At 31.4% G+C, this 14,680-nt stretch overlaps 1 protein-coding gene across 2 annotated transcripts in view; it reads left to right on the forward strand.

The window, feature by feature from the left end:
- Window positions 1-14,680, forward strand: part of LOC126750179 (brachyurin-like) — a 57,001-nt gene that overhangs the window by 11,813 nt on the left and 30,508 nt on the right. For both annotated transcript variants that reach the window (XM_050459708.1, XM_050459709.1), the window contains exon 2: window positions 9,392-9,558. In XM_050459708.1, the coding sequence (XP_050315665.1) occupies window positions 9,392-9,558 (167 nt within the window). The remainder of the gene's footprint in view (window positions 1-9,391; window positions 9,559-14,680) is intronic.

Raw genomic sequence — 14,680 nt, forward strand, 5'->3', positions numbered from 1 at the left:
GCTAAGCGGACTTTATTCAATCCACCCAGCTCAATTTTCGTACAAAAATTGTCTAGAGAGGAATTTTTTGTAATTTGATCTTAATCTTACTTTTTTAAGGTTTTAATAATAAAGTTTAAAATATTATTTTAAGCGCTAAATTTGTCGCTCTTTCCAAATCCACTACAAAAAGTAGAGATTTAACAAAAATGACTCTCATATTGTAAAACTAATGTCAACCTCCACAGATACATGATCCTTCTTATCTAGAACAATTTTGGTCAAAGATTTTTCTGCATCTTGCTTACTTTTGGAGGCGTTTAGGTGCACATATATTCAAATAGCCCACCCAATAGCTAATGACTCGACTAAATTTAAGAATCAATCAATATTGCAGCCTTCCTGGATATAAAGGGATATAAAGAGAGTATTTAACAATACTTTCTCAAAGTCCACCTATAAATCCGCAAAAGTAATCATCCAACGCATCTGTGACTGGACAGAGAAATACTAGGAGAAGTATTCACTGAGATGATAAATTTCACATAGACGGGTTTTTTCTCTCTCCTTATTTTCCTGTTTTTTTGTGGTCAGTTTTGCTTGCCATCATCTACTTTTGGGTATATTAGGGATCAAATCTTTTCGGTTATCCAAGAGGTTCTGGTCATATTCAAATGAATACGTATCATTACAAATAAGATTTAAATGCCCATCAATCTGGAAAAAACTGGTTTACAAAAGAATACTGGACCTGCCCAGACCGTTTATACTCAAAGTTGAAATTACTTCGTTTCTAATGAAACCGAAATACTCTGGATAAAACGCTAACGTAAAACTCGCATCTTAAGAAAACCACCAAGAAAGCAAATATGAAAAACATGTTAGTACAAAACTGATTAGCCTTCAAAGACTGGACTGAACACCGACGTGTTACGTTTAGAACTCCCGTGCATCAGCCTGTCAGAGACAAGCTCGAGCATCAGATATAAGCTATATCATGTATCAATGGCAATTTGACTACATCAAAATAATTTGAGATTAAGGGAATGCCCTATGATATCGTGTGAATGTTACTCGAAGCCAAAATTCGTACCACACTGACGGCTCCAACACTGACTGACATCAGGGCTAGTATATAAGGGTTCAAACCAAAAGTAAAGCCAGAAGTCAGCCTTGTATGACACGCAACGATATTTTAGGCGGAAATTTATGCTAATACAACAAAAGCTGGCAGACAAGACGTCAAATAAAACCAAATATATTCAAAATTACAAATATAGTCAAGCAGAAACTAAGAAGCCCTAGAGATTCATTATAGACTTAGAACTAGCCTTAGGCATTATAATATACAACACAACTTACAATCTGCACCAGAACGGACGACAATCTAAATACTACTAAAACATTATTATTAATTACTTATAACCATGTCTTTGCCATGGAAAAGCGTTTATTTTGAAGCTTACAAGTCTAAGACACTCCATTAGGGGATTAAGTAAATAGCACTTAAAAGCCTCAATGGGTATATACACAGGTCAGTTTTCATCTTTGTCAAAGAAAATGATACACGACTAAATTTCTTTTCCTTGTAAAAAAGCTTTTTTAATTATTTATTTCCTTTATAGCGTATCTGTGTTTATTACAATTTTTTGCTTAATGCACTGTTTGCTGGCTCTGGATGCCTAGAAACGTATTAATTTTTAGAAAAGTATTTACAGGGATATTACATTTATCGAAAAAAAAACGCAACTTTATCACCCTGTAGTTAAAAATCTAAGATGTTTAGGATATATGTTAATAAAAACACTCTGAATGTGTCGCACATATATTATAATAACCCTTTATATATTATTACAATACGCGAAAGAACGCATCCTGCTAAATTGAGGGATTTTCGGATCCTGCGTCACATAAACGTTAATAACTTTGCTTCTATGGCGATTTTTTTTTTCTAGTTTTCACCGTTTTATGTGGTAAGGTCGAGGCTACGTGATGATGATTTTGGCGTGGCAAAAAACTGCTTTTTTCGCGAAAACAGGATCTTTGGCCGGTGGGGAAAATTGACCGAGCCGAATTTTATGAAACTTATTGACATCAATGACCTCCACGTAAACCTGCTCCCAAAGAGCGCTTTTTAAGATAAACCCTTTTGGAAGTCGGATTTTTCTGTGAATGAATTTTGAACTTTTTGCGCGGTACCTCGCGGACTTAAACGGTTGTGGGGCCTAAACGGTAACGTTCCCGACAATGCGGATAAAACAGCTCTTTTCTACCTAAATGTAGCTTTGTTTTTTGTTTAAACTATTTTTTTCAAAAAGAAACTCCTTCCGAAAAAATTTATTTTTTTCTACTTCTAAAAAATTTTTTTTATTTTTTTTGTTAACACCATTTGATAGCTTAATTCTTTAGGATTAAATAGAGGCATTATTCATGACGCTATGTATTATACAGGGTGAACTGTGTTAACAAATATAAACCCCTTTTTGAGCCTTTGTTTGACCGTTTTTTTCTACTTTTCTTAATAACTCTTTATTGGTAGCACTTAGAGATTTCAAACTTTCAACGTTTTAAGAACTTTTTAAATCCTATTTTTCGACATAGTCTACAATCTTCTACGTGGAGTAGTTTTTGCTCTACACCTTTTTTTAACTTTGACGCTTAATACTGGCATACCTATGATACCAACGACAATCATTTTTTTTCTGAAATCACCGAACACTATCTGGCTATGATCCACTAAAAACCGTTTTTCTTTAAATGTTACCGTTTTTTCGTAACGCGCTGTTATTTAAGAAAAACCCCAAAAAATAAGCCGGTCCAATCAACCAGTCATACCGTCGACACCACGGGAGCCAACGCATGGTACAATATAGTTGGCGGTCCAGCACCAATTGTAAAAGCATACAGACGACGTGTCACTATCGAGTAGCACATAGCCAGATGACGCAACGTCGGGGTTTTCGGTGTCATGGCGGTAAATTCTACGTTCTGGCGGATTCGACTTTGAGAATTAGCGGCTTAAAATGGGTGGAAATGATCAGAAATTGGTAGTGAAGATATCAGGAAACTTTGAATTTTCTGAATATGTGCATATCTTTTATCGAATCGTTTTTATTGCGGCGGGAAAATTCGCCGCGCATCTGACGTCTCATCTTATTTACATTTTTTACGGGCCGACGGGCCCATTTGCGTTACGAGTTAGAGTAGGAAAAGCGGTTTTAGAGAAGGATGGAGGATGTCTGGCAACAATTATTATGAACGCGTCGTGTTCGTCTCGTGACGTCATGTGTTATTTTAATAATTAATTATTAATTGACAATATTTAATTAAATTAACAATTATGAACGGTTTTTTCGATAAATTACTAGGATAAATAAAATGAATATAAATATTATTAAATATGTATTTGAAATATACAGAGGGTATTGATATTACGGAACATTTATGAGGATAATAATAGTATAGAAATAGAATTATACGGGGGGTTTTAAGGTTTAAGGACATTTACAAGAAAGATGATATTTATAATAATAATAAAAGCAGCATAAAGGTATAAATATCTGGAAAAAAAATAACAGTTATAATAGTTTTATTTTAGTTAGGGTTCTTTTAGTGGGGGTTGCAAAATTGGTAATAAATTTATATTATTAGTTTACCAATTTAGAAAAAAAAGGCATTGATGTGGTGTCAAAAAAGGTGTATTTTTGGTATTTTTTTACTATGTTACTGATATTACGGCTTTTATAGCTTCTATTCAATAAGTTGATAAATTTTTTTATTCGTTTTTTTCCCTTTACATTTTTTTAAATTTTATTATAATTCCATTTTAAAATAAAAATACAAAAAAAAAAACAAGAAACAAACCTCTTTTTCCTATTTTCGATTTTCGACCAAAAAAAAATTATTTTTTTATTGAGTTTTTTTACTGGAAATTGTTAGTTTAAGGCTTACTTTAAAATTTGCCAATAATTATTTTAGGAAAAAAAATGTACGGTGGAAAAAAAACAGTTTTCTTTTGTTTTTTCCACATTTTTACTTATATCTCGGTTTCTATACCTTCGATATAATTCGTTTATGGTTTCTTTTATTCCTTATTCTTTTCCTGTCAATTCTTTTTATATCTAATTACTATTGGCTTTCAAAAATAAAACTGAAAAATCAAAAAAATTCACGAAAAACCCCGGTTTTTTTATCCCCAAACATGAATTCTTATGGGACCTAATCTTTCTCTTTATATTGTAGCACTCGTATGAATTGTGGAAACATTTGTCATAAAGCTTTTTTACTACTTTTTAAGTCGTCTTTAAGCAGAAAAAAGAAATTTTCAATTCGGAGCATAATTTGAAAAAATGCTCATTTTGACCCAGATTTTGTTCGAAAATCGAAAAATGCAAAGAAATAGGTTTTCCATACGTTTTAGAGTCAAATCGGTAATAATCTTTTTTAATGGTACTCTGAAGTAGTACAGGATAGAAAAATAAAAAATTGAAATTTTTCCATAGGGCTCTTGATAATTCGGTATTTATGTTTTACAGTTTTTTTCAATTATCTCCGATTCTGTAACAGCTAGAACCGATTCGTTTTAACATGCGGTTACCTCGTAATATTCGTGAGAACTTTTGTTTGAAACAAAAAGTTCTCAGACTTACAGTTAATTTAGAAAAAGATAAAAATCATTTTTTCGAAATTTTTCGTGGGTATACCATGCTTCAAAGTGGACGAACTTGTACTGGGTATAGATAAGTTTGTACAAAGCAATTCTGTATTTACCTTGAAAAAAATCAAGCTTCGAAATAAATAAAGATAAGTTGGAAGTATAAACCTATCTAGGTTTTTGACGATTTCTTTAATTTCTCCTTGGTTAACATCTTTGCATGTGGAAAAATAGTGAGGCCATTCATTGTATTTTTGTCATTAATTACATACCAATGCATGGACTGAAGGTTTTTTATCCATTTGCCTACAAGGAACAAAATTTATAGAATACCTCACTTTAGGTATTAAAAAAAAATGAAAGATTTAGTAAAAATACCTTAGTATTCCTTAGCAGAGATATCAATTTTTCTTTTTCCAGGGGCTCTTTTGGAAATTTAAAGAAATTACAGGTCCGTTTTTCGCTATGATGGTTTGAATCTAGTGCAAACACGAACTTAAAAATATACCTGGACTGCTAATGCATATGGCGACGATACCCAAAAATGACCACTGCATGGTGGATGCCATTTTTATAGTGGTTGTGTTGGTCACTGAACATTTTTAGTGTTGCCAACAAAAAATATATTAAATTACGGTAATGAAGTTGACATTTGACGTGTGAGTATAGCGGATTGCCTAGTTTTTCACGATTTGTAAACGACGCTTCGGTATATCGTCTGGAACAGGCGACGTATCTTTTTCCTTATTTAATACGTGAATAATGTATCACCATCTTTAATTAAAGGTATTTGATTCAGTTTCTCAAAACCGAATTATTGTGAATTGTTGTGTTGTTGTTGACAGAATAATATATTTTTTCTATATAAACCCTTTATAATTACAAAGCCACATAAAATCATCTATATTTTAATTCCTATAATATATGGTTATACCTATTAATGTGAAAACACTGTACATGGAAGGAAAGTAAAACTCGTAATAGGAGAAAATAAGTGTTTTTAACTGAATTTGTTAAGTAAATACAAGCAAAAATTTAAATGAATATCATGATTTTCATGGTATTAGGATTTATAAGATTCAAGATTATCAGAATGATAAAACAAATATTTTAAAGTGCACGCATCTATTCCAAGTTGATTGAAACTTTGTCTCATTTTAGGTGAGGATTACTTTCTTTCATAAATTTTAACGAAATTCTTAAAGAAGTACCAGAAAAATCACAGATCTAACGCAACTATCTTAAATTCTTACCAATATGTATCACTTTCTATTTTGTATTTTTGTAAACATAACCTCTCAAAAACTTTAGTTGTTTTGTTTCCCTACAGTTGGCACAATTAAAATTTGTCAGAGTGACCAACATCAAAAGGACACAATCACGCACAATGGCGGCCCCCTAGTAGTGGTCATTTACTTTTCATTGAATTGGCAGTCCAGGTATATTTATAAGTTCGTGAGTGCAAAACACATAACCTTTGTTGGTGTACTCCACTAAAATCACAAAAACAAAACCAAATATAACAATCAAAACATTATGACATAACCTTAAAATGTATGTATTTTCTTAAATTTCAGGATTATTCACTAAAAATTGGTAATTATGAAACTGAATTTTAAAAAAAAACTTTTGCATGTGTGTAATTGTGATACTTACATTTTATTTTCATATAGAGTCATAATGTGGAGACTTAAAAATATCTTTCAACATCCAACATTTGTTTGGATTTGGGTTGTTGCCGGTGACGTTTATGCATAGAGAAATGAATATTAAAAGAGTGTTCGAAAGGTAGCCTAACCTGATCATCAAGTTCTAAAACTTAACCTAACAAATTTAGTTCGGTTATACCCCATCGAGGGCCAACTTCTGTCATAATTGTCATTAGATTATCAATTTTCTTTTGTTCCTTGCCACCACCCACCCCACCTTCGCATCATCGATCGTCGCGGCAGACGTCGCCATTGCTTATTCCTTTTTATTTTGGCGTCCATTGGGTGTGTTTTGTTTTTTTTTCTCAAGAAAAAATAGTTCAAAATGTAGCTTAAAGTGATTAAAGTGTAATTTCATCATAGAAGTTTTTTTGTTGTTTTATTGTGTGGTTTCAGATCCCTAGGATGGGGTAAGTGCAATTTTTTTTATCAAATAGTTTTCACCATGTTGTAGGTCACCTAAAATTGTTGTTTACCATTTTAAGACTGCCCTAATAATGTTACCACTAGGAAAATTCATTTTTAAATGCAAGGCACCTACTTGTTCTAATACATACTATTGGCCTATTGAGGATTCATACAAAAGTAAAATTTTCTTTAAATTTCCTGAAAGTGACATTATTCCTGAAAGTAACCGAATGGTTTAAAATACTTGGTTTAAGCCCAACCTCAACAAGGTGTTATTTATGTCAAGACCATTTTGATGATATTTCATTTACTAGTACTATACATACTCATTTAAGAAAGTGTGCTTTCCCAATTGCTGGTCCAAGTATTATTCAAAATGCCCCAGTACTGGTTGAGGCACAAGTACCTTGGGAAGAAACATTGACTTTATTACCTGCTATCATAATCCAGCAATCTCAATATAATGTTCAGAATGAACATAATTATGTTAGACCACTTTTTACTAGGTCTGACGAAAGGTATCATCAGTACTTTGCTGCTAGGAAGTATCAAAAGCACAATAAGTGAAACAACTTCCATTCTACCAGGTCACTACTCAAAGAGGTACCTCACCTCGATAAGGTGGGAGTAAGATCCAGGGATTCTCCTTGAATATTTAAGAAAAAGGACCGATGACATCTAGAATTTAGGGTATACATCAGTGTCAACTAATTTTTAATATCATACTCTCCATAAAGAATATTTTAATTACAGGGTTAGTTTTTATATATTACCACTCCCCTAACATTTTTGGGTACCCTCTGTACAAAAAAGTAGGTAGTAAACGTAAAATTTTTAGGGCATATTTTTGAGAAATATAGTTCTTATGTCTATAAATAATTAATTTATAAATTTGATAAATTGTAATTTTTGTATCATATCCTCAAAATGTAGAAAAAGCAAAATACATACCATGGACAGTGTTGTGCTAAAGCAGCACAAAAACAAATTGTATCAGGATCCCTTTTAAGACAATAAATTATAAACTTACTTTACAATTGACTTTAATTCTACCCCTACCCTTGTTAATTTGTTGATAAGAGTGATTAACATTGTTAGTATCAAGCATTTAATTCTCAAAATAGGACTTAATATATTATACTTAAATCTCTAAAATATTGTCTTACATAATTGACCCATTAAATCTTTTTTTGATAGCGTATTAGGCTGTAAAATCTCTTTCACATTCTCTAAAAATCAATGAAAAAGTGCATTATTAACAATTTATTTTTTTGAAAGGCGTTAATGCATTAACTTAACAGCTTAAAAGCAAATTTATGATTAATTTAATGTCAATTCAATTAAAAAATGTAAAAAATAAACTTAAATTACATACATTATCACTCTTAGCCTCTTCAAAAATTAAATTAATACACTTGCACTATTTCATAATTTTTTAGAGTTTGTGATCGAGATTCACAGCCTTTACGCTGTTAAAAATTGATTTTATGGGTCAATAATTTTAAATTTCGCGCCATTCTAAAATTTTGAATAGCACGCCTTTCATTTCTATGACGGATCGGTATTACAGTAGACTATTTTACCGACTGTGACAAATATCAATTATGTTAGTTCGGTTAGACCGCAACCGTACGCTGCAATCGAGTTTAGGGTAAAGATGGTGCCTACTTGTCACTATAGGATTGAACCCTCTCATACTTTTAATTACTCTATACGTTTGTGAAAGTGGGCCGTCTTCTTCTTTTTTTCTTCGATTTTTATGGCTTAAGCCCGATAGGCCGATAGCAACCAACGTAAGTCAGAATTATGCAAAAACATGTTAAGGTGGCTTTACATAAAGGAATTAAGCTGTTTACCTTCCAAACAATACCAAAGTTGTCAATTCGTTTTTTTAGGGATAATTAACAATTAAATTGTAAATAATGGCTGAGAGTTAAACGGTACACTTTATATTTATTATTATTAATTAAAATTAATTTAAATTTAATTAATAATAGACTTTTTTTGAATTATTATTAAAATTAATAATAGACAGAATTTTATAACTTAATTGCTACCGAATAGATGTAACTATTTGGTAGTATAGTACTTTTTTCAATCGGACCAAAGCAACTTTTTTAAATATTTCCAATGTTGATCTGCTTTACGATTTTATTACCGATACATTTTAGAACACTGACATAATTTTGATATATGCAAGTTTTGAGAATATTTTTTACTAAACTAAAATTAAAGAGCGGAGCGTATTATACACATCATGGTTCTCTGAAGCATGATACCCAGAAATAAGTAAGTAATATTTAAATAAAATTTATTTCTGATTATAATTTATAATAGGACCTTGCCTTGTCTCTCTGTATTTACTATAGATGTTTATTTTTTTCGAAATACTAAAAAAAGAAAAAGTTTGGTAGAGCACCATGCCAAGGCTAAGGTTTGAACTCAGAGCCTTATGAGGATACGGCAGGTCTTGTCCCCACTGCGTGTTTAGGGCACTCCTTGGATAATTGTGGAGATTTTTTTTTGTAGTACTGACAAAAATTTTAAACATTTCTACTGGTCCACACGGACCAAAGAAGAGGACCAAAGACGCGAAGCGTCTACTTGTTATAATATATTGTTATATACATGTATTTTTCAGAAACTTGAAATTGACAGTAGAATCATAGGCGGAAGAGAGGTATCGGCACACACTTTTCCCTATGTGGCATCCCTTTATATATACAATTTTGACGACAAAGCTGTTTTTTGCGGTGGAAGTTTGATTAGTTTACGTTTAGTACTTACAGCTGCTCATTGTCCCGATGGGTAAGATATCTATCTTTTTTATACCCGATGGTCTCACATAATGTTTTACTGTTTTTAAACTAAAATATAATCAATGTTTTTTACTGAAAAAATATTTAATTATACTAATGTAACCGCAAAAATTTATTGAGATAAGGATTTTTATTTCTATAAATCAATAAATTATACTTTCCAGATGTTTTCCGTCCTTTGCCAGGCATTCTGCAAATGTAGACCTTAATTTATTAAAAATAGCATTTCTATTGTATCATAGGGATTAGCCGTAGCCGATCGATAGCTCTAGCCTGGACACTTATCCCCGCTTCTATCGATACCTCACAACAGAAGCCGAAATCATGCGAGGCGACGACCGCATCGCAATGGCAAAAATTCCGCGCTGATTTTAAATTTTTTTTTGTTTTTTTTTGATTATCTTTGGAATAATTCAAATTTTCGATTGTTTAGATAAGCAACAACAATTTGGCGTAGGTACCTACCTAATTTTGTTTTCGGCATTAACATTTTTACGAAAAAGTAATACAGCAATGCAAAAACTTTCCCATAGCAACCAAGATAATTCACAAAAGTCTTAAGAATAAGTTTTTGAAAATTTGTTTTTTTTTTCAATAATCTTCAAAACCACATAAAATATATATATATTTTTTTATATGGCATATTCTTTTACAAGTAAATAATGTGCAACCTTGGGGTAAATTATCCATTTTCGTATTTTGAGGGTAGACGAATTTAAAACACCGTTTATGTATATTTTTCCAATAACATAAATATTTAAAACATTTATCATATACCTAAAAATACGTAATAATAAAAAAATATATTATCTTGTAAAATGTAAAATATTAGGTCCCGCCACAGTATAAAGAACAAGACAGTAGGTTCACTCTCTTGCGGCCGTTTGAAGTAGGGACTTCTAAACAGTGCCGACTTTTTTTACGCGGTCGTAAATCATTATTTAGTTTCGGCGGAAATCCTTTACGATACGGGGGGTGTTTGAAACATTTTTAATAAGGAATATTTTCGTACATCGCGGCGGGCAGCGTGTAATATATGGAATTTTTTGAAATTAAAGGCACTTTGTATTATTGTTAAAATGAAATTGAAAGAATATTATTAAGTATCTCTTTTGAACAAATAACTGTAAGAAAAACACTTGGTAGAAAGCTTTAAAATTAAGTTTATTAGAATGTACACAATTAAATCTTAGCTTTACGTTCCTTTCATGCTCTTTTCTCAACTGACCAAGAAACTACCTACCTAATATTACACTTAAATAATAATAACTTCGTAAATATAGCCATTTTTTAAATATTTAATAAAATTTACATAATAATGTGATAACAACACTTAGCATATGGAACTCGGTAACAGTGAAATATAAAAAGGCAGTTAAATAAAAAAAACTTATTAAATGCCTAATTCTTTGCTTTTAAAATAGGGGATGAAAGAACAAACCACTAAAATTAAAATAAAACGAAAATAGGTGTTTTACAACCTAGAATTCATATAAATATGCAATATAAATATAGTTTTACATTGGGGATTATAGTACACATCAATATTTTGAAACTCAAACCCTTAAAAACCACCCTTAATGACGAAAAAGATGCAGTTTTAAGTATGGTTAGACGATATAAGTGGCTAAAATTTAATCAAAAATAATCAAATAATTTAATAAAAATAATCATTCAAATGTTTGCAATACAACTAATAATAAATCGGATAGCTTTCACTATTAAAAACCACCACTAATAACAGAATATTACCAAAAATTTTGCATTTTTTTAGATTAAAATCACGGATAAAAAAAAATATGTACTCTAAATCGCTTATACTTTTTGAACATATTGTTGGTACCTATATATAGTCCATTGTAGAAGGCTATGCTTTAATTTTTGAAATAAATACATAATTTTTTATGATAATTTTTTTTTAAACTGCAATTATTTTTATTTTATTCCTAACTTTTTTAATTTTTATGCTAATGACTTACAATCAAGTTTATTTTTAAAGTTTTTGATAGTACATACTTGAAAAAACGTGCTAGATATTTGTCTAAGAATCGTGATTTTTCAAAATTATTTCAAGTTATTATTTTACGTCATTACATTTTGTTATCTAAAAAAAGGGGTTATGTTCACACAGTTGTATCTCGGCGCCTATAGAGCCATATTGGCTTTATAGAGCCTATAAAGCCAATCTTTTATTTTTAAACCAACTTTTGTTTATTAGATTTTTTGTAGGATCTCAATTTTCCGAGATATTTAAGAAATACTGAAGAAAAGCGTGTATTTTTTTCTGTGAACTAATCCATTTTTATTTTAAAAAAAATGTATATCCCCTTTTACTCCTGCAGCCATCTACGCAACATATCGCCGGCATTTTTAAAGTACAAAATTTCCGCACAACGCTATTTTAGTTCTAATATTGAAGACGCCCCTGTATAACGCAGTCGCCACCGGGCAGCAAAAAAGAGTAGCATCAGAAAGCGAGTGAGAAAGGCAACATTTTGGGCGGCGCTTAGAGTGATCCTTCTATTCTAGTTTATGTTCGGTGGTCCCGCGGTATCTCCACTTAGTCGTTGCACTGTACGGCGTGCGCCACCAGATCTCGGCTTCAATTTTGACGCCACGAAAGCAGTGTCACGGCTAGAACTCTCGATCGGCTACGGATTAGCGTATAACCGGAGTAATGTTATCAACGAAATACCAGCAACGGCGGTTGGCGGCTCACGAGGACGATGTCGAAGCGGCGCTTATGAAAATTGATAGTTAACTTAACACATGCAAAAGTTTACGTACCTTATAAGTTCCATTAGATTCATTTTTTCAACGCAAGAAATTTCTTTTTACTGATTTCGTTATGTCGGCACCATTAAAAAAATTTAATCGGACAAAAATTATTTTAAAATCGATAAAAGACTTAATATTTAAAAAGCAAAAAAAAACCGTCGTTATGGTCGAAATTTGAAGATTTTTTTAGGAATGATAACTCAATATCTCTCCTATAACTTACTGGATATACCATTTGAGAAAGCCAACCAATTTTAAAAAACTACAATTATTTTACTCTGATTAAGATTTTTTTGAGGGGTGATAACACAATATCTATAGATTATTATATATATTATATACTTATTATATATGTCTTTTGAAAAAGCCGACGTATTTAAAGAAACTATAATTATTTTACTATGTCTCCAATTGTCGAAGATACCGAATTTGGTCTCTTCTTTTATCATAGTAAAATAATTATAGTTTTTTAAAATACGTAGGCTTTTTCAAAAGGCACATATAGTAAGTATCTACAAACATTGTAGTAGCATTGCTTAAAAAAATCTTAATTTTTCACCTCTAGCAACAGTGTCTTTTTACCCTCCAATTGTCGAATATACCGAATTTGGTCTCTTCTTTTAACATAGTACAATAATTATAGTTACTTAAAATACGTTGGCTTGTTTAAACGGCATATACCGGGTGGTGCGTCGCCGAGCGGAACATAGGAAAGCCCATGTAAATTTTAAGGGGGTCAATTATTGGCTTCCCTGTACATTTTATAGAAAAAATGTAAGATAACATTTTAAAGAGACCAATGTGGCAAACCCTTGCGCAAAGTTTCAAAAAATTTTAGTAAGCGAATCTTAAATTATTATTTTATATGTAATTGCAAAATTAGCAAATTTTCAGTTCAGGTAAAAACAAACGGGCACCAGTAAAATGAATATTGTCACTGACGTGAGGAAAAGTGTCAATAAATCAGTGACAGTCGATATTTGAACACAAGCATGAATTATTCAATCGACGAAAAAATAGCCATAATTAAGTGGCAGTATGCGGGAAACAGTTTTAGAACAGTATCTTAATAACTTGAATAATTCAAGACTTGCTTATTAAAATTTTTTTAAACTTTGCACGAAGGTGTGTCAGATTGGTCTCTTCAAAAAGTTATCTTACATTTTTTCTGTAAAATGTACAGGGAAGCCAATAATTGACCCCCTTAAAATTTACATGGGATTTCCTATGTTCCGCTCGGCGACGCACCACCCGGTATAGATATTGTATTATCATTCCTCAAAAAAATCTTAAATATTTACATCTAGCAACGGTGTTTCTTTACCCTTCAATTATCGAACATACCGAATTTAGTTTTTTCTTTTATCAGAGTAAAATAATTGTAGTGTTTTAAAATTGGTCGGCTTTCTCAAACGGTATATCCAGTAAGTTAGTAGAGATATTGAGTTATCATCCCAAAAAAAAATCTTGGAATTTCGACCATAACAACGGTGTTTTTTTTTGCTTTTTAAATATTGAACAACTAATAGATCTAATTCGACCCTATTTTCCACAACCTTCTATTAATAATAGAGGCAGAGGAAGTAATGGGCTGTTTTAGTATGCCACAGAAAGTTATTGGATCCACAAAATTACTGAAATTATTGACAATCACTTTGCTGACCGATTCATTAATTTTCCGAATATAAGGGATAGACAAATTAATAAATTACCTTGATGTTTAATTTCCTTGATGTTATAGGTCCTATTTATTGCACCCATGTTGCCATATTAAAACCAAAATTGAAAGAAAGTTATTTCCGAAAGTGTAGTGCTTAGAACATTGAAAGGCTAGAAGTAGCATGCCGTGGAACTATGGGCGGGTTTGTTTGCTTGCAACATCTCTGATGCAATGATGCCAAATGCTTATAGAGAAATGGCAAAAATCACTTTATAATTTCATAAAAATTTTCAGTTGTTTCCAAAGGCTCAAAACAATACTACTGCTCCCCTTTAATAAAATATCAAGCATTTTTTTAAAATAAATTTTATAAGATACTCTATATCGAAGTCAATATACGTTAAATAAATGAAAATAAAGTACGAAGCAACGAGAAAACGGTAATGGCATCGCAACGCCGCTCGATCGCATTGTTGATGCCACCGATACAAGCACTCTCTACCAGTGACGTCGTCAACAAATATTTACCTGATTAATTTTTATTAATTTTTATAGAGTTTGAGTATAAGTAATATTAATAGATCAAACGAACTTACCTAAGTGATGTTCGATCTTAATTATATGAAGGCTTCGACATCACTTAGGTAAGTTCGTTTGATCTATTAATTATATT

Source organism: Anthonomus grandis, chromosome 2, assembly GCF_022605725.1.
Source record: "Anthonomus grandis grandis chromosome 2, icAntGran1.3, whole genome shotgun sequence".
Lineage (NCBI taxonomy): Eukaryota > Metazoa > Arthropoda > Insecta > Coleoptera > Curculionidae > Anthonomus > Anthonomus grandis.